The sequence below is a fragment of the Rhinatrema bivittatum genome, chromosome 7, assembly GCF_901001135.1.
Source record: "Rhinatrema bivittatum chromosome 7, aRhiBiv1.1, whole genome shotgun sequence".
Classification (NCBI taxonomy): domain Eukaryota; kingdom Metazoa; phylum Chordata; class Amphibia; order Gymnophiona; family Rhinatrematidae; genus Rhinatrema; species Rhinatrema bivittatum.
The window spans coordinates 107,657,943-107,682,286 of NC_042621.1; the positions used below are offsets into that span (position 1 = coordinate 107,657,943).

The window sequence follows — 24,344 nt, forward strand, 5'->3', positions numbered from 1 at the left end:
GCTAACGCTTCGCCCTGGACGGATCCACGCAAACAACCAAGCGCCGCCACTTGCACTCTGAGGGAACTACATGACAAACCATTAGACCGGATTGTAGAAAACACAGAATATCTGCACCGAAGACTGGGTAGGCGTGACCTCTCGGTCCAGACATCAAGTCTCAAAAACTTTCCATACTCTAACATATGTGAGATTGGTAGAAGTCTTACGCGATCGGAGGAGCGTGGCTACTACAGCCGGAGAACAGCCTTTGCGACTTAACCTCTGCCTTTCAAAAGCCATGCCGCTAGACAGAAGCGATCGACTTCTTCTAAACAAACAGACCCTTGATGCAGCAGGTCCGGGAGAACTGGAAACCGCAGCGGGCCCTCCATGGCAAGATTGAGAAGGTCCGTGAACCAGGGATGTCTCGGCCATTCTGGAGCTACCAGGATGACCTCCATTGGATGGATCTCTATCCGCCTGAGCACTTTGCCGCAATGGCCAAGGCAGAAAGATGTACAGAAGAACCTCTGTGGGCCAAGGCAGCACTAGGGCATCTACCCTTCTGCTCCCGTCTCTCCCGCCGAGCATAGAACCGTGGAGCTTTGGCATTCCGAAACGTCACCATGAGATCCATGCTGGCGTGCCCCATGCGTCGCAAATGAGTTGAAAAACCGCGTCGTCAATTCCCATTCCCCGGGATCGAGACGGTGTCGACTTATAAAGTCTGCTGCACGTTGTCCATGCGGCGATGTGAGACGCTGCTATGCTTACCAAGTTTTGTTCTGCCCAGCTGATCAATTGTTGAGCTTCCATCGCCCGGTTGACTTCTGGTTCCTCCTTGGCGATTGATGTACGCCACCATGGTCGCATGTCTGAGAGAATTCTGACCGACTTGCCCTGGAGGAGAGGATGGAATGCTTGCAATGCCAACCATACCGCCCTGGTTTCCAGTCGATTGATCGACCAGAGAGATTCGACGGGAGACCAAAGTCCTTGTACCGATTTCCCTTGGCATACCACTCCCCAACCAGAGAAACTGGCATCTGGTGACCACTGTCCAGTCGGGCACTTCCAGGGGAACTCCTCGGACTAAATTGTCCGTCACCAACCACCAGTCGAGACTGGATCGCACTGCCTCCGTAAGCGGCAAAGGTAGATGAAAAAGCTGGAGACTGGGTTCCATCGGGAAAGCAAGGCGGACTGTAAAGGCCTCATATGAGCAAAGGCCCAGGGTACAAGTTCTAATGTTGAAGTCATCGACCCGAGAACCTGTAAATAATCTCTGACTCTGGGTGGGTGCTTGAGCATTAAACCTCTTACTTGGACTTGCAGCTTGGAGATGCGTTCCATGGTAAGAAAAACTCTGCCCTGCTGAGTGTCGAATAGAGCACCCAAATACTCCAATGACTGAGTGGGTTCCAGTCGGCTCTTGGCGAAATTGACCACCCAGCCCAGCAATTGCAGGAGCTGAAGTACTCTCTGAATCGCCTCCTGGACAAGTGCTTTCGATTTTGCACGAATCAGCCAATCGTCCAAGTAAGGATGAACCAGCAACCTTTCCCTGCGGAGATGGGCTGCCACCACCACCATCACCTTGGTGAATGTCCTGGGCGCTATGGCTAGAACGAAGGGCAGAGCCTGAAACTGAAAATGCTGATCCAGCACCGAAAACCGAAGAAACTTCTGGTGATCTGACCGAATGCCTATATGAAGATCTGCTTCTGTGAGGTCTAAGGATGCTAGAAACTCTCCCTTGCGCACCGAGGCAATGACTGACCAGAGCGTCTCCATGCGAAACCGGGGGACCCGGAGACACTATTTACTTTTTTCAGATCCAGAATGAGCTGAAAGGATCCTCTTTTTTTGGCACTATGAAGTAAATGGAGTAACGGCTTTTCCTTCTGGCCTCCGGAGGCACTGAGACGATGGCCCCTAGTTGTAGAAATCATTGCAAGTGTCCTGCACCGCTCTTTCCCTTGGTTTCATAACCGCAGGGAGAAATTAGAAATCTTATTCTCCCCCAGAGATTGGATCATATCTTCCAGGTCTTTACCAAAAAGTAGTTTGTCTTTGAAGGGCAAGGACCCTAGCTGTGACTTGGAGGAGACATCCACCGACCAGTTTCTCAAAAGAGGAGCCAACGAGCTGAGACAGCTGAAACCATGGATCTGGCCGATGTGTGCAGTAGATCATGTAGTACATCCGGCGCTGTACACCACCAAAGTTCCAGACAACCTGCCTGGGCCGCCTCTTCATCCAATAAGGCGGCGTTAGCTTGCAACTGCTGAATCCAGTGGAGACCCGCTCGTAAGGCGAAATTGCTGCAAATAGCCACATGCACTCCCAGTGCTGAAACCTCAAAAATCCTTTTAAGTTGCACCTCCAAATTCCTGTCTTGCAGGTCCTTGAGTGCTGTAGCTCCAGTAACCGGCATCGTGGTCTTCTTGGTAACAGCGCACACTGCCGCATCTACCTTGGGTACTCAAAGCAGCTCTAAAGCATCCTCTGGTAGAGGATATAGCTTGTCCATGACTTTACACACTTTCAATCCCAGGTCCGGGGTATCCCATTCCCGGGATAGCCGAGAAATGAAAGGGAAAGGAAGAAGCAGGGCCTCTCAGACCCAGCAACACCGGATCCATAGCACCCAGTTTAGTTTCCTCAGGGGGACCTTCAATGCCCAGTTCAGCTAAAATAGAAGGAATAAGGGGACCCAACTCCTCCTTTTCTAAAGAGGCGCACCACCTTAGGGTCATCCCCTTCCGCAGCATGCGCCCCATGCATTGTGCCTTGGGGCTGTAAATCAGGGTCTACATCCACCCCCTGTGGGGGCTTGGGCAGTAGGTCTAGGTCATCTGGATCATAATCCTGACTAGAAATATCCATAGTAATCTGGGGAACCCCTGACCGATGGGGATGCTTAGGCTGAGCAGGCTCCGCACCTCCCTTAGAGGTAGACCTTTTCTTAGCAAAGGGCTTATATCCTTGAGGAATGACCTTTTTACCAGACTGCAGCTTCCCTAACTTCCTCTCCTTGCAAGCTTTATGAAGCAACAACACAAATTGTGACAAAAAAAAGAGGAAGAGGAGGAGTCAGAGGCCCCCTCGAGGCTATCCTCCATTGCAGGGGAATTAGGCTGTAAAGGTTCCCTGTCCCCTTGCTGGGGAGAAAGAGGAGGAGGTAAAAACCCCCTTCCCCAGCGCTGCACTAGACACAACCCTGAATGACTGGAAATGGTCCCCATTCCATGCTGAACGGGAACTGATCAGCTTCAGAGTGAATTGCAGCAGACGTCCCAATCGGGACTGGGGCAGACTTTGATTTAACTAGTTTTGCCATTTTAATATTTTTTTTGGCTCCCGACAGCCCCTCCCGGATGCAAGCTGAGCAAAGGCCCTCCCTGGAGAGCCGTACGCGGACCGACCCGCACACGTGGCAAACGGACGAACGCAGCTTAGAGTCATGACAGGAAAATAAAGACAAAATAAATTAAAGAAAATTCAATGAAAATTCAATGAATAAACAGCAAAACGAAAGGCAAATACTGCGCTGCGACAGGGAGTGAAGGAGAGAGAGCCGGCGCGGGAGAAAACGAAAGCAAAACTTTTTTTAAATTATAAAACTTGCCCAGCAGTGGTCCAAGTTGCTATCCCTTTGGGTGGAGTGAACCAGGCTCCCCGGTGTCGGTGTCCACCCAGCTGCTAAGTAGATAAGTAGCTTGGGTGCGACCTGTGAAGCAGCTTGCCTCAGACCAGTGGGGGATGGCTCTCTCAGAACCTAACGACCACCCTGGGAGGCTAACGACCACTGTGCGGCCACAAGCTCCTTTCTTGTATATTCTTTTTAAATAAAGCTGAATAAATCCAGAAACAAAGACAAAAAAAGTCCCCTAAACTATTAAACACAAGATAATCAACTTAAGCACAAAGCCCAGACTGTAGGTTTGGCACCTTTCCCATCTGCTGGAGAAAGAAGAATACCTCCGGACTGTAGGTGGCACCAGCCTATTTATAGGTGGAGTTTGTTTTGATAACTGCTCTGTCTCCATCTGCTAGAGGGGGGGGGGGGGCAAAACCCAGGCATCTGGACTGATCCGGGGTACGTACAAGGAAAAGGCGATTAATGGGAGAAGAGGAGAAACATGAGCACTTAAAACAACATGATTGACATCCATAGGCACTCTTCCCATTGTCAGTCTCAGCCTGCTAGTATGGAACATCCCTGCCAGGCTGGATATCGTAGGGGTGTAAGAATTACGGCACCTACCCACCAACCCCACAAAACTAAAAAAAAACAAATGAGAAATTTTCCTTCTTTATCATAAATTTGTTTAATTCTAAATACAAGTAGTTTGATCAGCAACAGCACTAACGTGCTCACTATATGGACATCTTAATAATGTTAATGAAAAACATTCAGATTATACATTGATAGGACTCCTGGGGAGAAAGAGAGGATTACCTGGGCACATAAGGTCGTTTTATCAGCTCTATCCCAGATAAGAACATAAAACAATTTTTACGTAGCAGACAAGGCTTTAAAGGCTGTGCAAACTACTGCACAGTTTTCTAAAACCATCAGGCTGTTACTGTATTTCTTAATGATCAGTACACTGGGACTTGTATGGAAGGGACCATGACATTTTGAAATGATTACATGAATATTCAATGCTTGGCTTAACTGTATGAAGTTAATTACTGTTAGCAGAGTGCTGAATATTTGTATGATCACATTAAACAACATTATTCCTTTAGCTCATGCCAAATGGAAGTGTCCCTTTTATTTTGAAAATTCCCCCTTCAAAAAAAAAAATAAATCCTAGTGAGCATCTGTTAGAATGAGGAAAAAGTCTGGTTCCCTAATGTACACACTTGCAGGCTGCCTCCAGCCCAAGAGATGCTGTAGGGCTCAGTTCTTCAAGTTCAGTTTCAGTTTGGCAAACTCGGTGGCTAATTTCATGGCCTCCTGTAAGCAGCCCACATTTCTACCCGTTGCTTGAGCAGACACATCTTTGCCCCCTCCTTTGCCGTCCATCAGCCCAGACACCTTGTGCACCCATTCATTGGCTTTTAGGCCTCTGTTTGCAGTGTCCTGACAGAAAAAGAGAAAGAGCCATTCAGATCAATGCACAGAATATGACGGCAGATAAGACTACAGGGTCCATCTAGTTTGGCCATTCTCCCACCTACTGAATACTTTTAAGTATTTCAACTTCTCTATCGTAACCTTCTTCCAGGGTTTATAAGTTTAGGTTCCTAAACTTGTTGCCTCGTAAATTTATGGTGCAGAACCTGCACCACTTTGGTAATCCTCCTCTTGATGGTCTACTCTGTTGATAATTTCTGGAGGCGTAATCTCCAGAATAGGACAATTTTCCAGCTGAGGTCTCATCGGTGATTTGTACAGCAGTACTGTCACCACCTTATTCCTACTGGTCATATCTTTTCTTATACACACTAGCATTAAACTGGTTCTCTTCACTCCATTGTTTCACTGCTTTACAATCTGAAGATTACAACACGATAGCCCCCAGATATTTGGTCATCGTCCGTACCCTTACCACACCTGCCTTCCATTCATATACTGTTGCTCTCCCTTGGACTTCAACACCCCAACTACAACACTCTTTTCTAGTTAAGTCTCACTGGAAAGCATTCAACTTCAAGCTTTTTCTAGATCTCTGCTCATTTTTTTTTAAATTTCCTACAGTGTGCCAATACGGTTACAGATCTGCAAAGCGCCATACCTTCCTGTCTAATCCTTCTACAATGTCATTTATTTTATTACAGTTTTATTCCGCCTAAAAATATCCAACTTGGATTGCAAAAATCATAAAATTAAAAAGCACCACTAAACTCAACAACTAATTTACAAAAAAGTGGGGGTAGGTAGGAGAAGGGACAAAACGTTAACTCAAAGAAAGAATTCAAAGCAAACAAGTACCATTCTCCCCCATTTATCTCAATGGCTATCCTGAGCAATCAACTGAAAGCTTGTGCTAATAGCCAGGTTTTAAGTTTCTATGTGAAAAACTGGTCCCCTGGGGAATATCTTTGGGCAGATCATTCCATAGGATAGATACTACATAAGAGAAGAACCACTTTCTCATTATGGCTGATCTAATCTCTCTTAGAAGCCAATGTAATAAGCCACACTCAGCCTATCGCAGGTTTTTACTCGGGTTTTAGCATGGGTTTCTCAGTACTAACCTTGCCCAGGTATGTAATAAGAGCTTTAGTGCCAAAAAAAAACACACTAAAAAAAAAAACCATGGCAAGCTTAGCACGTGTGAAGTAAATTTCATGGTAGTAAGCCTTATTAGCTATTACCCTGCAATGCAAGGAGGCCTGGTCAGAGGCAGGAGATAAACTTCCCATGGTAAAGAGGAAGGCACCAAACCTCACTCACATGGGCTGGGCAAGTGGGTCAGCTTGGCAAGTTCTCCCTTCCTCCCAAGACTGCCAAACCCCTTCTTCTCATGTTAAAATGAGGTCTGGCCTAGCAGGTCCAGGTTAGACCTTTCAGGCTCTCCCCCACCTTAAAATGAAGTTGGCCCAGCAGGGCTGGGTCTCCTCCTAACCACCTCCCCTTAAAAAAAAACCTTTAATTGGTCATGCTGAACTCCTGAGCCCTCCTCCCAATGTGGGAAACCCTGCTAGAGAAGGCTTTACCTCCTCCAATTGGACTGCTCCTCAACTGGCAATGGATTGGGTCCCTTCACGTCGCATGTCAGTTGAAAGAATCAATCCTCTTTCAGAATTCTGAAAGGGGGATTGGCAGGAACCAATTGGCAAGACAGTGAATGAGTGAATAAAATATTATTAAAATGTCAATCTGCCACTTGGTCCCTCCAATATCAGTTGTCAGCAAAAAGACCAACTCCTTTCAGAAAGCTGTCCTTTCAGAATTCTAAAAAAGCGGATAGTCTTTTTATTGACAGTGGAGGGACCAATCCCAAAGCCTCTAATAGCTCTCATTTTCCCATATTCTATTGCTGCCTGCTGAGAAAATCCACCTTTCCGTTGTCCACTCTAGCCACATGAGATGCCGCAATCCCTTCTGCCCAAACAAACAATTCCTGGGCATCCACAGCCACACTTCAACTCTTCATCCCGCCCTGCCAATTGATGTATGCCACTGTTGTTGCATCGTCTGAGAACAGTCTGACCATTCAACTCCAAACCTGCGGAAGGAACTCCACCATCGCCCTGCCGTACCGCCTTTGTTTCTAAGCACTTGATAGACTAGGCAGCTTCTACTGGCAACCACAGTCCTTGTGCTGTCCACCCTTAATAGACCGCCCCCCAACCTCTGAGGCTGTCATCCGTGGTCACCATGACCCAGTCTAGAACCTCCAGATCCAGTCCCTTCTCTAAATTGGGCTAAGACTGTCTCCATGAGAGACTGGAGATGAAACCCCCTGCAGCGCTAAGGGCAGAGGAATCTCCTCCAACAGATTATAACGGGATGGATGCATATGGGCAAAGGCACCAAATCCAGCATAGATGCCATAGAACCGAGCACCTGAAGATAATCCCAGGGCCTGAGCATTGGCTGTTGCAGAAGCCAGACCACCTGTGACTATAACTCCAGAATCCTCTCCAAGATCCCAATCAGGTGTTGAACCTCGTTCCCAAGTATTTCAAAATCTGGGTTGGAACCAGGTGACTCTTCCCTAGGGTCAGCACCCAGCCCAGAGACTGCAACATCTCCAGGACCCTCCAAACCAACTGGCAACATTCCTTCTCTGACTTTGCTTGGATAAGCCAGTCCAATTAAGGATGAACTAGGACCCCTTCCTATCGGAGCGCCACAGCCACCACAACCTTCACCTTCATGAAAGTGCGTGGTGCTGTCTCTAGACCGAATGGAAGGGCCAGAAATCAGAAATATTCCCCCAGCACCATGAAACAAAGAAATTTCTGATGATCTGCGTATATGGTTAAGTGTAAATATGCCTCTGGCAAGTCAACGAAGCAAAAATCTCCCCTAGACGGACTGCCGCTATAAACTGTCCATAGAGTCTCCATACAAAATCGAGGCACTCACAGACCGCATTCATCTTCTTGTGGTTCCCCTCCTTTTGGGAACCACAAAGTAAATAGAGTACGTCCCTTGACCCTGCTCTGTTGATGGCACTGGAATGATCGCGCCTAACCGCTGAAGCCGAAGCAGCATCACCTGAATGGCTTCATACTTGCGCAGGACACGCAATTTGAGACCACGAAGGCTTCCCTGATGAAGCGAGAAAATTCTAAAGTGTAGCTGTGTCTTATCACTTCTAACATCCATTGGTTCAAAGAGATCTTGGTTAACTCCTCGTAAAATCGTATTAGGCATGTTCAGACAGCCTATCCGAGAGAGTGGACCATCCTGGCTTCATTGCAAAGACTTCGTTCCGGTCAGGGCACCGGAACTATCAATGCTGGGGGGTCTTTGGGAACCCCGAAAGTCTGCTACCTTCCCAATCCCTACTTCTGCAAGGACACCGAAGAGCTCTTGTTGGGATGAAACTGTCTCGTATCCTAAAAACGGGTGCGAGCCAGGAAAGTCTTCCCCCATGGTCTTATCTTCCGGCTGCTTGTTCCCCTTTGACTTCCCCAAATGCTTCAACTGTTCCAGATCCTCTCCAAACAAAAACTTTCCTTTAAAAGGAAGATTACAGAACTGAGACTTGGACCACATATTTGATGACCAATTCCATAACCACAGAAGTCAGCGTGCTGATACCGCCACAACCATACTCCTGGATGAGGTCCAGATCAAATCATACAATGCGTTGGCCAAATATGCAACCCCAGCCTCAACCTGGGCTGCCTGCCTAGCATAGCTGAAATCTGGTAAGGTCTTCTCGAGACTTCTGCACCCAGTGCAAACAAGCCTTTTGCATGAGAGTACCACAGATTGCTGCCCGTAGGCTCAAAGCCGAGACCTCAAACATCCTCTTCAGCTGTATTTCCAGCTTATGGTCTTGAGCATCCTTTTAACGAAGCCAACCCCACCACTGGAATGGTTGTCTTCTTGGTGACCGCCGACACCTCAGCACCCACTTTAGACAAGACTAACAGTTGCAAAGCATGCTCTGTTAAAGGGTATAACTTCGCCATTGCACTGGTCACACCTTGAGCCCCATTTTCGGAAAGTTCCATTCCCGGTTCACCAGTTTCTTAACCTTCTTAGGCAGCAGAAAAGCCTTAGGCAGGCCTCGCAGCCCATCCAGCATGGGATCCACCCCTTCATTATCAAACTCCTCCTTAATCTCAATACCTAGCTCTTTTAGCATCTGGGGAATAAGTGGCTTCAACTCCTCTTTGCGGAACAGACAAACCACACCTGGGTCATCGCACAGCACAATCGGAACCTCGTTGGGTCCGCAAGATCCTTGTTCCCGTCACAGTTCCTACCCACTGGGTCGTTTCCAGGATCATCCCCCCAGAGCAACACCCAGTCCATCCTGCTAATCATCTAATTCTTCAGATTCACAGTCTCCATCAGGATGGGCAAGGCCCAAATGGCAAAGTAGGTCCCTCAAACCTTTGTTCGAGGACCCCTTAGATGGATGCTGTGGCTGATTCAGACATCTTTTACCTCCTGCACCTTTCCTGGCCAGATAGGCCCCTTGTGCAGAAGCAAGATAAAATCTGTGGAAAAATCTTCCACATAAGTTTCCCTTATCTGGCTCTACTCCCTCAACCTGAAAATCCTTCCCCTGATCATCGAACTTGGTCTGGATTGCTGGTGAAAGCAGGGGAGGGGAATCCCTAGGCTCCCAAGAATCTGCTAGTCTCTTGCTAGGTGCCTTCATCCTGCCTGCCAAGCTGCAAACACCATGCCTTCCCAGGGTTTCCCTGACAGGGCCTTGGGAACAAGTGGATCTTCTAATGCCTACCGCACTCTCGGAGGATCCTTCCCCTCCAATAGCACATTCTCGGCATAGCGCGGCTGAAATAAGCCAAACGCGATTGGCGCTAAAGACCTGACAGTTTCCCGTGCTCGGTAGATGCCAGCGTTATTATGCTTACATGTGGCTGAGTCTGGTCAGCATTTTAGTGCGGCAGGCAATCACGGAACGAATTCACAGCCAAGCACACATCCCCAATGCTCTCCCAGAGCTGAAAACATTGCCCTGACTCGCACACAGCCCCCAATGCTCTCCCAGAGCTGAAAACAAACATTGCCCTGACTCTCCAGCTGTCACGAGCACTCAGCTTCCCCCCCTCCTCCCGAAGGCCAGCTATGCTTCCGCAATGCCCGATGGCCAGCCACTCAATCTTCAGTTGCTTTTTTTTTTTTTGTTTAAAGACATATCAGCCACCAAAGAATAAACCGCCAGGCAGAATAAATTAAATACTTCCCTGCTGCTGGAGAAAGCCTTGGGGAAGAAGCCTTTAGGAGGAAAGAGGGAACCAGGACCCCTGGCTTTCAGACCCCTGGATGCTGCGGGCTAAAGCTGCTCAGGGATTGCCAATCCCCCACTTGCCCAGCTCAACCTGAGGGATGGTCCACAAAGCTACCTAAAACCTCAGGGAACGTTTCTTGAAACCTTTTCTTCTCTCTATTCTAATCTAAAACTTTTTTTTTTTCTAACTCATCTGCTAGAGACAGAGAAATACAGCTCAATACGGAGGGACTGCAGGTTGCACTCTCGGTTATGCAGCAGTGCCTGAAAAGTTTTTATTCTCTGCCTCCATCTGCTGATAGGGATGCAAAACCCACTGATCTGGACTGGACTGATCTGGGGTACAAACAGGAACTGCAGAATCTAAGGCAAAAGAGGAAAAGAAGGGTTTGAGAATGTTCTGATGACATTCCCCGGATCTTAGCTGACCAGAAGATTCCTTAGAATCAAAGCACCTTAGGAAAGTTCCTGTCTCTCACAGAGGGTAATGTGCCCTTGTTTCAGACACATGCAAGCTAGCAGTACATTTTATTAGTGTTAGCTTTTGCAAGATAATGTTCCCTTCTCTGCTGTGATGAACTTGACTTTAAATGGAGGAAAATGGTTTAAAATATCCTTATTACAGTAGCAGTGGCTTTTTGTCCTGAAGCACAGATGCGCCATCTTTTTGATGTATCTTGTATCCTTTGGAAAATTGCTGTGACATTGAACAGTATTTTGTTTTTAAACATGACTAAATTGAAGAGTTATAAAAAGAAAATTGGTTCTTACCTGATAATTTTCGTTCCTGTAGTACCACGGATCAGTCCAGACTCCTGGGTTTTGCCTCCCTTCCAGCAGATGGAGACAGAGAATGTTTGACAAACTCTGCCTTATATGCCAGGGTGCCACCCACAGTCTGTCAGTATTATTCAGTGTCAAAGCAGAATGGATCAAAACCAAACTAACTACCGTGTTTCCCCGATAGTAAGACACCCCTGATAGTAAGACGTAGTGGGAATTTTAGGGGGGTCGGCTAATGTAAGACATCCCCCGAAAGTAAGACGTAGTAAAAAAATTATTTTTAAATACCTGTCGGAGGGCCGCGTGGGTCCAGGCGGCTGGCGGCGGGAGCCGGGTGGTCGCGTGTTACCTAGGCCGCGGGCGGGTGGGCGCTTGTTCCAGGCGGCGGCGGGGGGACGCGCGTTAAATCTAGGCCGCGGGCGGGTGGGCGCTTGATCCAGGCGGCGGGTGGACGCGCGTTAGTTCGAGACGGGCGGCGGGTGGTCGCGTGTTAAATCTAGGCCGGGTCGCACAGGCGCGCATTCATTCACTGCAGGTGGGGGCTGCCCCAGCCCCCACCGGCAGTGAATGAATGCGACCCCTGCGATTCGATGCTCAAGGCAGTCACATGCCGTGACGTCACGGCATGTGACTGCCTTGAGCATCGAATCGCAGGGGTCGCATTCATTCACTGCCGGTGGGGGCTGGGGCAGCCCCCACCTGCAGTGAATGAATGCGCGCCTGTGCGACCCGGCCTAGATTTAACACGCGACCACCCGCCGCCCGTCTCGAACTAACGCGCGTCCACCCGCCGCCTGGATCAAGCGCCCACCCGCCCGCGGCCTAGATTTAACGCGCGTCCCCCCGCCGCCGCCGCCTGGAACAAGCGCCCACCCGCCCGCGGCCTAGATTTAACGCGCGTCCACCCGCCCCCCCCCCCCCCGCCGCCGCCGCCTGGAACAAGCGCCCACCCGCCCGCGGCCTAGATTTACGGTAACATGCGACCACCCGGCTCCCGCCGCCTGGACCCACGCGGCCCTCCGACAGGTATTTAAAAAATTAGACTTTTTCCAATATAAGACATACCCTGAAAGTAAGACATAGTGGGACTTTTGGGGGTAAAAAGAAAGTAAGACGCTGTCTTATATTCGGGGAAACACGGTATATACATGAACCATAAACTCGAATGGGATCACTAACCCCAACTGTGAACCAGACCCATTCATTAGGCTAAAGAATATTGATCTGTAGACCAGAAAGTAAACAAATGCTGAAAGAGCGGACTCTCCATGACCTCTATGCGCCAAGCGGGTGGGACTCTGGACTGATCTGTGGTACTACAGGAACGAAAATTATTAGGTAAGAACCAATTTTCTTTTCCCTGTACATAACCAGATTAGTCCAGACTCCTGCGATGTACCAGAACTTTCCTTACCTGGGATGGGATCCGGAGAGGCCCGCCCTCAGCACACTTCCTCCAAATCCTTCCGCAGCCGGGTCCTTGGACATCCAGCCTGTAATGCCTTGCAAAGGTATGTAAGGATTTCAAAGTAGCTGCTCTGCAAATCTCCTGAGGCGAAACCTGTTGACATTCCGCCAGGAAGCCGCTTGAGAATGGGTAGAATGTGCCCAAAGTCCTAATGGCAAGAGCTTACCAAGTAGCAAATATGCAGAATTTATAGCTTCCTTCAGCCATCGAGCTATCGTGGTCTTAGATGCCATATTACCCCTTTTTGGGCCACTCCAGAGCACAAAAAGATGATCCGAGACCCTAAAACTGTTGGTAACTTCCAAAAAAATAGTAACACCCTGCGAACATCCAACTTCCTTAAATCTTTACAAAGGGGATCTGACCGATCCAGATCCGAAAAAGACGGAAGTTCCACTGATTGATTCAAATGAAATGAGGAAACTACCTTTGGAAGAAAGGAAGGAACCGTTCGCAAGAATACTCCAGAATCAGAAATCCTTAAGACTCCCTGCATGATAATGCCTGAAGCTCGGACACTCTATGAGCCAAAGAAATTTCCACCAGAAACACTACTTTCAACGTCACCCATTTTAAAGGCTCAAAGGGTGCAGCACACAAAACCGTGAGGACTAAGTTCAAGTTCCAAGACGGACAAGGGTGTCTTACTGGAGGACGCAAATGATTCGTTCTCCTGAGAAAGCGAGAGACATATGGATGCGCAGCCAGCGCTACCCCCTGTATGGTACCACGTAAACAACCAAGGGCTGCCACCTGCACCCTCAAGGAACTACACGATAAGCCCTTAGCTAACCCAGCTTGAAGGAAACAAAATATCTGGCATGGACGCTTGGGTAGGGACAATCTGTCGCTCCATGCACCAAGATTCAAAGACTTTCCATATCTGAACATAAAACAGGGAAGTGGAAGTTTTAAGCAATCTCAAAAGTATAGTCACTACCGCATCCGAATACCCTTTGTCCTTCAGCCGCTGCCTCTCAAAAGCCATGCCGCTAGAGAGAAGCGATCCGCCTGGTCAAAACAGATGGGTCCCTGATGCAGCAGACCTGGAAGATTCGGAAACCGCAGAGGACCCCGCCACCGCCAGATTGACGAGATCCGCAAACCATGACAACGCAGCCATTCGGGAGCCACCAGGATCACGTCTGTCAGGTGTAGTTCTATTCGCCTGAGCACTTTGCCAAGGTGGGAATAAGTAGAGCAGGACATTCGACAGCCAGGGAAGTGCCAGAGCATCTACTCCCTCCACTCCCGTGTTCCTGTGGTGAGCATAGAAGCATGGGGCCTTGGAATTCTGGAACGTCGCCATGAGATCCATGCAAGGCATGCCCCACGTGTTGCAGATGAGCTGAACTGCCTCGTCGGCCAATTCCCACTCCTCGGAATCGAGGTGATGTCGACTAAGGAAATCCGCGTGAACGTTGTCGACCCTGGCTATGCTGATCAGATTCTGCTCTGCCCAACTTATCAGTTGACAAGCTTCCAATGCTATGGGTTGGGTTTTTGTTCCTCCTTGGCGATTGATATATGCCACCGTGATCGCATTGTTCGACAACACTCTGATCGATTTTCTCTGGAGGATCGGAAAGAAGGCTTGAAACGCCAGCCGTACTGCCCTGGTCTCCAGATGATTGATGGACCAGCGAGATTCCTCTTGAGACCATTGGCCCTGCATGGCCTTCCCCAGTCACACTGCTCCCCAACCGGAAAGACTCGCATCCATGGTGACTACTGTCCATTCTGGAACCACTAGGGGAATCTCACGACTCAAGTTGCTCGAGAGAAGCCACCAATCCAGACTGGACCATGCGTCCTCTGTCAGAGGCAGGGGTAAATGAAATTGTTCGGAAACTGGATTCCACCAGGAAAGCAATGCTGATTGTAAAGGATGCATGTGCGCAAAGGCCCTTGGAACCAGTTCCAGCGTAGACGTCATTGAGCCCATGACCCACAAGTAATCCCAGACTTTCGGAGGATGCTTGGACAACAAGACTTGAATTTGGCCTTGTAATTTGGTGATGCGTTCGGACGTCAGAAACACTCATCCCTGTTGCATGTTGAATAAAGCTCCCAGAAATTCCAAAGGCTGAGAGGGAATTAGGCGACTCTTGACAAGGTTGACAACCCGCTCGAGCGCTCGTAGTAGCTGAAGCACCCGGCAGATCGCTGAGTAGCAAAGCTCTTTTGACTTCACCCGAATCAGCTAGTCATCCAGGTACGGATGTACCAACAATCCTTCCTTGCGCAGATGCGCTGTCACCATCACCATTATTTTGGTAAATGTCCTGGACGCCGTAGCAAGACTGAAAGGCAGAGCTTGGAACTGATAATGATGTCCCAGTATAGAAAACCTCAGGAACTTCTGGTGGTCGGCCCGGACAGCAATGTGCAAGTTCGCCTCCGTTAGATCTAGTGATGTGAGAAATTCCCTCTGTCGAACTGACACAATGACAAACCGCAGCATCTCCATGCGGAAACGGGATATCCGAAGATATTTGTTTACCCGCTTTAGATCGAGAATGGGCCGAAAGGTCCCCTCTTTTTTTTTTTTTTTGGAACAAAGTAGATGGAGTAGCATCCCTTTCGTTGCTGCGACGGAGGCATTGGCGCGATCGCCCCGAGGTCGATGAGGCGTTGCAACGTGTCTTTTACTGCCCGACGCTTCGTCGCATAGCCTCATGGAGAGACCAGAAACTGGTGTCTGAGCCAATGTGCAAAATCTAAAGCATAGCCGTGTCTTATCTCAGAGAGAACCCACTGGTCTGATGTGAGTTTGGTCCACTCCTCATAAAACAGAGACAGTCAGCCCCCCTATGACCGGAACAGAGGAATGGACCGGCCACACATCATTGTGGGGTCTTACCTCCCTGTGCGGACTGTGTGTTTCCAGGTTTACCAAAATGTCACCCATGAAAGGATAGACCACAACTGCTGTCTGCCAGAATTCTGCCAAAAGGAGGAAGAGGACGTTTGGGGCGCTCGAGATCTTCGATCCCCACGAAAGCAAGACTTAGAGGAAAAAGACCCTCTCAATCTCGGCTTATCTTCCGGTAGCCTATGGACCTTATTCTCGCCCAGGGACTGAATCATGTCCTCCAAATCCTTCCCAAACAGCAGTTTGCCTTTAAAAGGCAGGGACATCCGCAGACCAGTTTCTTAACCACAACAATCTATGCGCCGAGACAGCAGAACATAAGAAAATGCCATACTGGGTCAGACCAAGGGTCCATCAAGCCCAGCATCCTGCTTCCAACAGTGGCCAAGCCAGGCCACAAGAACCTGGCAAGTACCCAAAAACTAAGTCTATTCCATGTTACCATTGCTAATGGCAGTAACTATTCTCTAGGTGAACTTAATAGCAGGTAATGGACTTCTCCTCCAAGAACTTATCTAATCCTTTTTTAAACACAGCTATACTAACTGCACTAACCACATCCTCTGGCAACAAATTCCAGAGTTTAATTGTGCGTTGAGTAAAAAAGAACTTTCTCTGATTAGTTTTAAATGTGCCCCATGCTAACTTCATGGAGTGCCCCCTAGTCTTTCTACTATCCGAAAGAGTAAATAACCGATTCACATCTACCCGTTCTAGACCTCTCATGATTTTAAACACCGTAAGAGGTCATAAAGGGCATCCATGCTATAAGCAATCACAGCCTCAAGACGCCCAGCCTGAAGAGCTTCTCCTTCAGACAGTGATTCATTGGCCTGTAACTGCTGTACCCAGCTTAGGTCCGCTCTCAAAGAAAAACTGCTACACATTGCTGCTCGGACTCCCAGTGCAGAGACCCCGAAGATCTTCTTAAGCTGCAACTCCAGCTTTCGATCCTGCAAATCCTTGAGGGCCGTTGACCCCGTGATTGGGATAGTGGTCTTTTTTGTTACTGCTGATACTGCGGCATCCACCTTTGGAACTCGAAGAATCTCCAAAGCTTCCTCAAGCAGAGGATATAGCTTATCCATTGCTTTTGTGGCTTTCAACCCCAGATCTGGGGTGTCCCATTCCCTGAATAGTAAGGTCCGTAGCCAAGAAATGGAAAGGGAAAGACGTAGAAGGACCCCTCAGGCCCAGTAAAACAGGATCCATAGATCCGAAACGAGATTCTTCTTGCAGAGCCTCAATTCCCAATTCCCGCAAAATAGAGGGAATGAGAGGACCTAGCTCCTCCTTCCTAAATAGACGAACTACCTTCGGGTCATCTCCCTCGACGACATGGGACTCGTGAGCAGCACTCTGCTGCTGGTCCCCTTCACCCTCCACCCACCTTGGGGGTGGAGGGTGAAGGGGACCAGCAGCACATCTTCAGGGTGATCTGCTGTGTCTGAAGATGTGTCCGAGTCGTCCTGCGGGGCCACGGTTCGGGCGCTTCGCTTTTGGGGACCCTCCTGTCCCCTGAGACGCGGACCGCTTTCCTGCCTTGGGGAGCAGAGGCAAGGAAGCCGGCTTGGTAGTAAGACTGCTTTTTGTTTGCTTTCCTGGCCTTAAAGGCCTTGTGCATTAACAAAACAAAATCTGATGAAAAAGATGAAGAGCCTTCAGAATCTATGTCAGTGTCATCTCCCTGGGCATTTGAGTCAGCCAGCACAGGAGATCTCGGCCACAGAGCTGGCTGCTGGGGCGATAACACAGGCGGCAGATTCCCTTCCCCCAACGCAAGCTGCGTCGCTGAAGTGAAGGCACCTAAAATGGCGCCGTTTCCTGCGCTCAGCAGGAACGAGCTGGGAGGAGGAGCTGGCAGCTCTCCGAAAGCCAGCGAAACGGACTGCCCAAGGAGCATGACCCCCCCCCAGCGACCACAGATGCTCCCTCGCCTCCGGGGAGGCAGGCCGAACACAGGCCATCTCTTGATAGGCCACCTGCCCGGAGCCGCACGCATTGCACATTGCTCTGCGCGGCATGAGAAAGGAAACCAAGAAGCATTTTTTTTTCAATCTGGCAAAAAACGGCAATAAAAAGGAACAAGCTCTCCCCAACCACCGCGGCAGAGAGATAAGGGAGACCCCCAGGAGAAAAAAAACAAACTGGTCAGCAAAAAAAAAAAAATTTTTTTTTTTTTTTTACTTGAAACTTGCCCAGGTAATCCTGGGTTGATCCCGCTGGGGTGAGTGATCTGGGCTCCCCAGTATCACCCCAGACACTGCTGCACAAAGGCAAAAGGGCCCTCAACTCTTAGCCGCTGCCGCCTCAAACACCAGTGGGGATGGTCCCCTCAGGACCTGACAACGAGAGGCAGAAGGACGTTCTCCAGCTGTTTTTCCTGATGGCTTGGTTTTGCTTTGTTTTTTTAAAATTTATCTTAACTATTTTACTATTATCTATATATTTTTTTCTCAAGTAACCAGAACCAGACTGTGAGTTTTGCACTTCCACCATCTGCTGGAGATAGAGTAATACTGACAGACTGTGGGTGGCACCCTGGCATATAAGGCAGAGTCTGTCAAACTTTCTCTGTCTCCATCTGCTGGAGGGGAGGCAAAACCCAGGAGTCTGGACTGATCCGGGTACGTACAGGGAAAATTGCTTTAAGTTTTCCATCTTTCTCAATTTTAAATAAATGATTCAGGCTTTCATGACTTTGCAGGATCTCAATTCAAAACAGATGCTAATATCACAATTATACCAGACTTCATCATTCTGCAACTTTTACTACTTCTGCCCATTTACCTCAAGAGCAGCTTTTCTGTTCAGAATTCAGAAGAGATAGACATGTACAGTGAGATCACCATAGACATCAAAGCCAAACAGAGCAGGAAGTTCTCTGTACCATAGCATTACCCAGCTGAGTTCAAGCTAGAGATGGTTTCTAGGTCCAAATACAGGAGAAACCTTTGGTATCAAATCAATGATCTGTACACAGTACTCTTGGTGCATACAGAGCATGAAAGAGGACATGGTATAATTAATTTACAGTGAGGTGTTTTGGCAGAACTATGTGGATCTCAGCAGTAGAACAATAGAATGAGCTGCAGTGTAGGACCCAGATGCACTGGAAGATGCAGGCCCAAATCTTAATACATTTTCAAAATCTTAAGAAGCACTTCAAATGTAGAGTGTGAGCAAAAGCACCCTAGTACACTGTACCTGAGGTACTTGGCATAAACAGGTGATCTTTCCAGCTTCACTGTCAACTGAGAACAGCATGGCAGCAGTCTGAGGGGAATAAGTCTTGAGCAGCTTTAGAGATTCATTCAAGGCCTATAGAGGAAAGAAGAAGAAATTTAATCTTACCCAGACTTGTAGGTTCATACCACTACTAGCAGATGGAGACAGAACACACTGTTTCCAGTTACAATATCACTATTACTAACACTGCTGTAGTACAGTCACATGCTAATATCCTTTTTAAATATTTTTATCAATAACGCGATATATACTTAGCAAGATACAACAATATAGCTAGTAGTTAAATTTGAAAACAATAACTGAGAAAGTTCAAACATTATACAGTTTGTATCACATTGAATTTTCTTAATCAGAAAACAAAAAAACAGAAAGACTGCTATGGCGGCTAGAAATACAAGATAACTCTCCCATCCTACCTTAGCCGGTGGGGACTGCTGGCCATCTAAATCTGCCTCTGCCTCCAAATAGGCTTTGTGTAGCAGTAAAATAAACTGTGAAGAGAAAGGATGCTGCCTCTTTAAGACCCCCACGCGGGCAAGGCAGAAGGAGGCAGGGCTTCCAATTCCACTAGTACAGGTCTTTCAGGGCTTAAATTAGGAGGGGAAAGCGGCAGAGGAAGATCCCCTCCCCCATTGTGCAGCATAGGCGCCCGAAGAATTCAAAATGGCTGCTGTTCCCGCGCTTAGCGGGGACGGGTCAGGCCGATGGAGAGGAGCCGTTTGAGCCCTGCCTGAGCCGCGTGCACGCGGCAGAGACGTTCTTCTGCCTGAAACAGGCAGATCAGAAGTCCCTTCGCCCCCGGGGAGGCAACGATAACAGAGGCTGTCGCGGGAGAGCCGCGCTGCCGGCTCTCCACAGGCCGAACACTGTGACCCCCGCGGCATGGCAGACAAAAGGAGAGAGAGAGAGAAAAAAAAAAAAAATCAGTAAGTTTCTCCAGTGCCGGGTAGTGAGAACAGGCCTTTTTTTTTTTTCCTTTTACAAAAAATGGAGCCACTGCATCAGGGTAATGTTCCTCCCTGGAATGTTACAAAAAATTAGCTCCCTTCAAAGCAATTAAGCGTCTCTGGAATCGGAGGGGGGAGAGACCGGCCCACCGGTAAATCCCCCCTTCCGGGTATTAACAACTTCCTCCGGGTATCAAGGCTTGTTGGCACAGAGCCCACTGTTCTCATTAATGTAAAAAAAAAAAAAAAAAGGATTTTTATTTCAAGTACTTACTAAGGTTGATCTAGTCAACGATCATCAAGGATTAAGGAACCCCCTTGTTCTTAATAGAAAGAAACACTCAATTTTAGAAAGGATCAGGACCGCAGGGTATGTCTTCCTTCATCTGCTGGAGTCAGAGAAATACTGGGGGATCGTAGGTGGCATACTGGGTTATCATAGGGTGCCTTGAACTTTTTTTCTCTGACTCCACCTGCTGGAAGGGAGACACAACCCAGCAGTCTGGACTGATCCTGGCACGAACAGGGAACCGCAGGGTGAGCTGTCGCATCTGCTCTTGACAAATACTGAAGGGCTGCAGGGTAAGCTCTCTCTTGATATAGGATACCCTTTCAGTTTTAGTCTGTCTCCATCTGATCTGGGTACGTACAGGGAATCAGCAATGAGACTGTCATGCCGGTTCCAGCCTCCCCTGCAGTACTGACTGCTAAACATGACCACTGCTGAGCAGCTCCACACCCTTCTGGAATGGGCCTTCTGTTGGCCAGAAAATACAAGCAAACTGACTGAGATGTGGGCAATCGCTTTACTATGGCTGACCGAGCCATCTGTGAATAAGAACACTCATGTGAGAGTTGGCTGCAATTTGGGCACTCTCTTTGCTAAGGCATTCAGAGCAAAAAGGAGCAGGAGGGCTGCACTGCCACTGCACAATCCCTCTGTTCCTACAGTTGCTGAGGTTAGCATCTTACCTCTCTGGTCTTTTCCTTTGCTTTTTTTTTTTTTTTTTTTTTTTTAACAGTTATAATATATTAACAAGCTGCTTCCATACAACGAGTAAAGACCAGAAGCATGCAGACAAATAGGGGCAAGGAAAAGAGAAGCCCTGCCCAAGGGTCCCCTTGGGTGTAATCTCCTCTGCTCAACTAGGGCCTAGCTAGAACCCTGCAAACCTGTCTAGGAGACTGCTTTACCAGGGGAACAAATCAAATGACTTATAGACTGGGAAATAAGAATCTGCTTTACCAGCCCAAAAACAGATGTCCTGGGAGCAGATAAAACCTGCTCTACTAAGGAAAAAGGCCTGAAATCCAAGATCTGGGAGCTATGAATCCTGCTGCGCTATCCAGACACGTGTTTCCAGCTGCTGGAAACACAACACTGATATATGACCATGCTGCACCAATATTAGTAGTAATGTCATCTCTGGAAAAGTTCTGTCTCCATTTGATGACAAACTAATATTAACCCTAGACTGGTCTGGCAGGATAAGGAATCAGATATTTAATGCAAAGAAGGTCGACACACAGATCTGGGCAGACTGTCTGCTACTGTTCTGGTTACCTTGGCAGAAGCCCCGCTCTCCATTTCCATGATCAGCAGAGACTGGTTTGGGTGAGATTCGATCAACTGCTTTGTCTTTTCCAGCACCTGAAAGATACAAAGTAGGAAGGCTGTTTAAGCTCAAAGCATGGGGAGAAATATTTCCATGGGTTACTCTCTCCCACTTCCAAGATGTATATTAATCTGTCAGTCATGTTGCTACAGAAGGGAGAATGTATCTTGACGGTACAGCAATTCTGAAATTCAGAACTTCAAGGTGAAAAAGATCAAATAAAGATGAATCTTAGATATCTTCATGGAAACAGTGAGGCATTATCTATAAGTCTTGTAAAGCAGAGTTGCTTACCTGTAACTGGTGTTCTCCCAAGATGTATGTGGGACTTTCCGTGGTGCTCGGCCCGGTCTTTCCCCAGCACCAAGGAAGCTGAAGATCCCAAAATCTTGGAATGCGATGACACCAAAAAGATAGCCCATCTCCAGCTCCTCTCTCTTGAGACGGGCCCACTGGGAGAGTGGAAAGGGATGGCATATCTAACGGCTCCCCTCGGCCTATAGGTACCGACACCTCTGACGCTGGAGTAGATGGATCAGACTTTTTGGTTCCAAAAGGCTTTTCCATTTTATCCAGCCGGGCACAACGGCCTTTGGGGATCATCTGATCGCACAGATGGAACCCCCGGACATCATGCGACGCCCCCAGAGGATACAAACCTCATGCGGATTAGTGATAGACATTGGTCTGCAGGAACTGGGGGCACCATAAAAAACAGCCGGCAAGTGGTTGATGGCCAGCGGCCACCGAGGAGCAACATGCCAGGAATCGACCGCAACGAAGGGACAAACACACACCTACGACGCCGCTGGACGGGGCACCGACTGGAGAAGAGGGACCAGGCGCAGACACAGAGTCAAAAAAAGAGACCAGGAACACTTTTTGAAGAAACACTAAAAAGCAGAGCTCCACCACTGCAAGGCAACTACTTTGCGGGAAAAAAAGACTGAAGAGGGACCCCTCTTAGATGCGCAGATAGTGGCATGCTGGGCTTCATCTGATGATGTCACCCATCTGTGAGGACTACCATCTTGCTTGTCCTAGAGGAAAGGAAAATTGGTTCTTACCTGATAATTTTCATTCCTGTAGTACCACGGAACAGTCCAGACTCCTGGGTTTATTCATCTGTGCCAGTAGATGGAGACGGGGAAAGTTAAACTGATAGTGCTTCATATACTCTGGTGCCACCTGCAGTTCCTCAGTATTGACCTGTACCCAAGTCAAATCCAACATAACGTGCAGACAAAAAAAATGGAAAAAAAACTTCCAAAAACACTGGTAAAAAACTTGAATAAAAACTTGGTAGATAAGTCTTCTGCTATCTCAAAAATACTACAGCTGAGCGGACGACTCTCCAGTTCCATAAGTCAGGTGGGTTCTAGACTGATCCGTGGTAATAGAGGAATGAAAATTAGCAGGTAAGAACCAATTTTCCTTTCCCTATACGTACCCGGATTAATCCAAACTCCTGGGATGTACCAAAGCTCCCTAATGAGGATGGGACCTGGAGAGTCCCACTCGCAAGATACTCTCGTCAAATGACCGATACTCTGGATCCCCCACATCCATCCAATAATGCATTGCAAAGGTATGCAGCGACTTGCAGCAACTTCCAAGTCACCACTCTACAAATTTCCGGTGGAGAAACCAACTGAACCTCTGCCCAAGAGGTTGCCTGAGACAGAGCAGAGTGAACCCTCAAACCTTCCGGCACTTGCCGACCCTTGAAGATGTATGCAGACCCAATAGCTTCTTTAAGCCACCTTCAATGGTAGTCTTGGAAGCCTGGGTAGCCTTCTTCGGACCACTCCACAAAATGAAAAGATGATCAGACCTCCTAAAATCATTTGTGACTTTGAGCTATCGCAGCAAAGCTCTACGGATGTCCAACAGCCAAAGTTCCCGTGCATTAGCCTCAGAAGCACCTAAGTCTGGAATTGCCGGCAGCTCCACCGCAGGGCTGCTGCTACCATCACCATCACCTTGGTGAAGACCCTGGGCGCTGTTGCAAGCCCGAACGGGAGTGCACAAAACTGGAAATGCTGGCCGAGGATCGCAAACCGTAGGTACTTCTGATGATCCAGACGGATGGGAATGTGCAGATAAGCCTCAGTCAGGTCCAGCGACGCCAGAAACTCTCCCTTGTGGACAGATGCTATCACGGAGCGCAGAGTTTCCATCCGAAAACGAGGCACCTTCAGTCTCCGATTGACCTGTTTCAGATCGAGGATGGGGCGAAATGTTCCTTCCTTTTTCGGCACAACGAAATAGACTTAGTAACACCCGCGCCTGAGTTCTCCGGGTGAAACTGGAACAATTGCGCCAAGGTCTTGTAAGCGCCGCAGGATCTCGTGTACCACTTGTCTCTTTTGACTGCTCGCAGTCGCGGATCGGCCGTGCAAAATCTAAAGCGTAGCCATGTTCGATTATGCTTAGGACCCATTGATCGGACGTTACCGTGGTCCACTCCTCCAGGAATAAGGACAACCTGCCCCAATCTTTGGAACAGAAAAGTGAACAGGCCGCCCTTCATTGTGAAGGCTTGGACCCCCATGAGATTGAGGGGCGCCATCTCTGGAAGACCACCGGCCTTGAAAGGACTGGGGCCATGTGTTTTGACGGCTTTGTCCCTGTCGGAACGATGAGCCCATGGAGCGGGAGGAGCAAAAACGTCGATTTCCCCAAAATCTCGCTCTGAGGGAAAGATCCCCTGGTCCTAGGCCTGTCCTCCAGCAGCTTATGGACCTTGTTTTCTCCGCGGGACTTGATCATATCATCCAATTGCTGCCCGAATAACAACCTGCCTTTGAAGGGCAGTGAACCCAAATGCGACTTGGAGGATATATCCGCCGACCAATTGCGCAACCATAGCAGACGACACACAGACACCGCTGACACCATCGCTCTTCCTGATGTCTGCAGAAGATCATACAGGACATCCACAGTGTAAGCCACCGCAGACTCCAGCCTCCCTACCTGTAATGACTGGGCCTCTGTAAGTTCCACCGATGCTTGGAAATC

The 24,344-nt window shown here is 48.5% G+C and overlaps 1 protein-coding gene across 1 annotated transcript in view; it reads right to left on the reverse strand.

Moving 5' to 3' along the window:
- Nucleotides 1-4,298: 4,298 nt before the first annotated feature.
- AARS (alanyl-tRNA synthetase) overlaps nucleotides 4,299-24,344 on the reverse strand; it is a 163,333-nt gene continuing 143,287 nt past the window's right edge. The window contains 3 exon segments of the mRNA XM_029608901.1: nucleotides 4,299-5,077; nucleotides 18,719-18,832; nucleotides 21,272-21,358. Coding sequence (XP_029464761.1) covers nucleotides 4,895-5,077; nucleotides 18,719-18,832; nucleotides 21,272-21,358 — 384 coding nt within the window. The 3' untranslated portion in view covers nucleotides 4,299-4,894.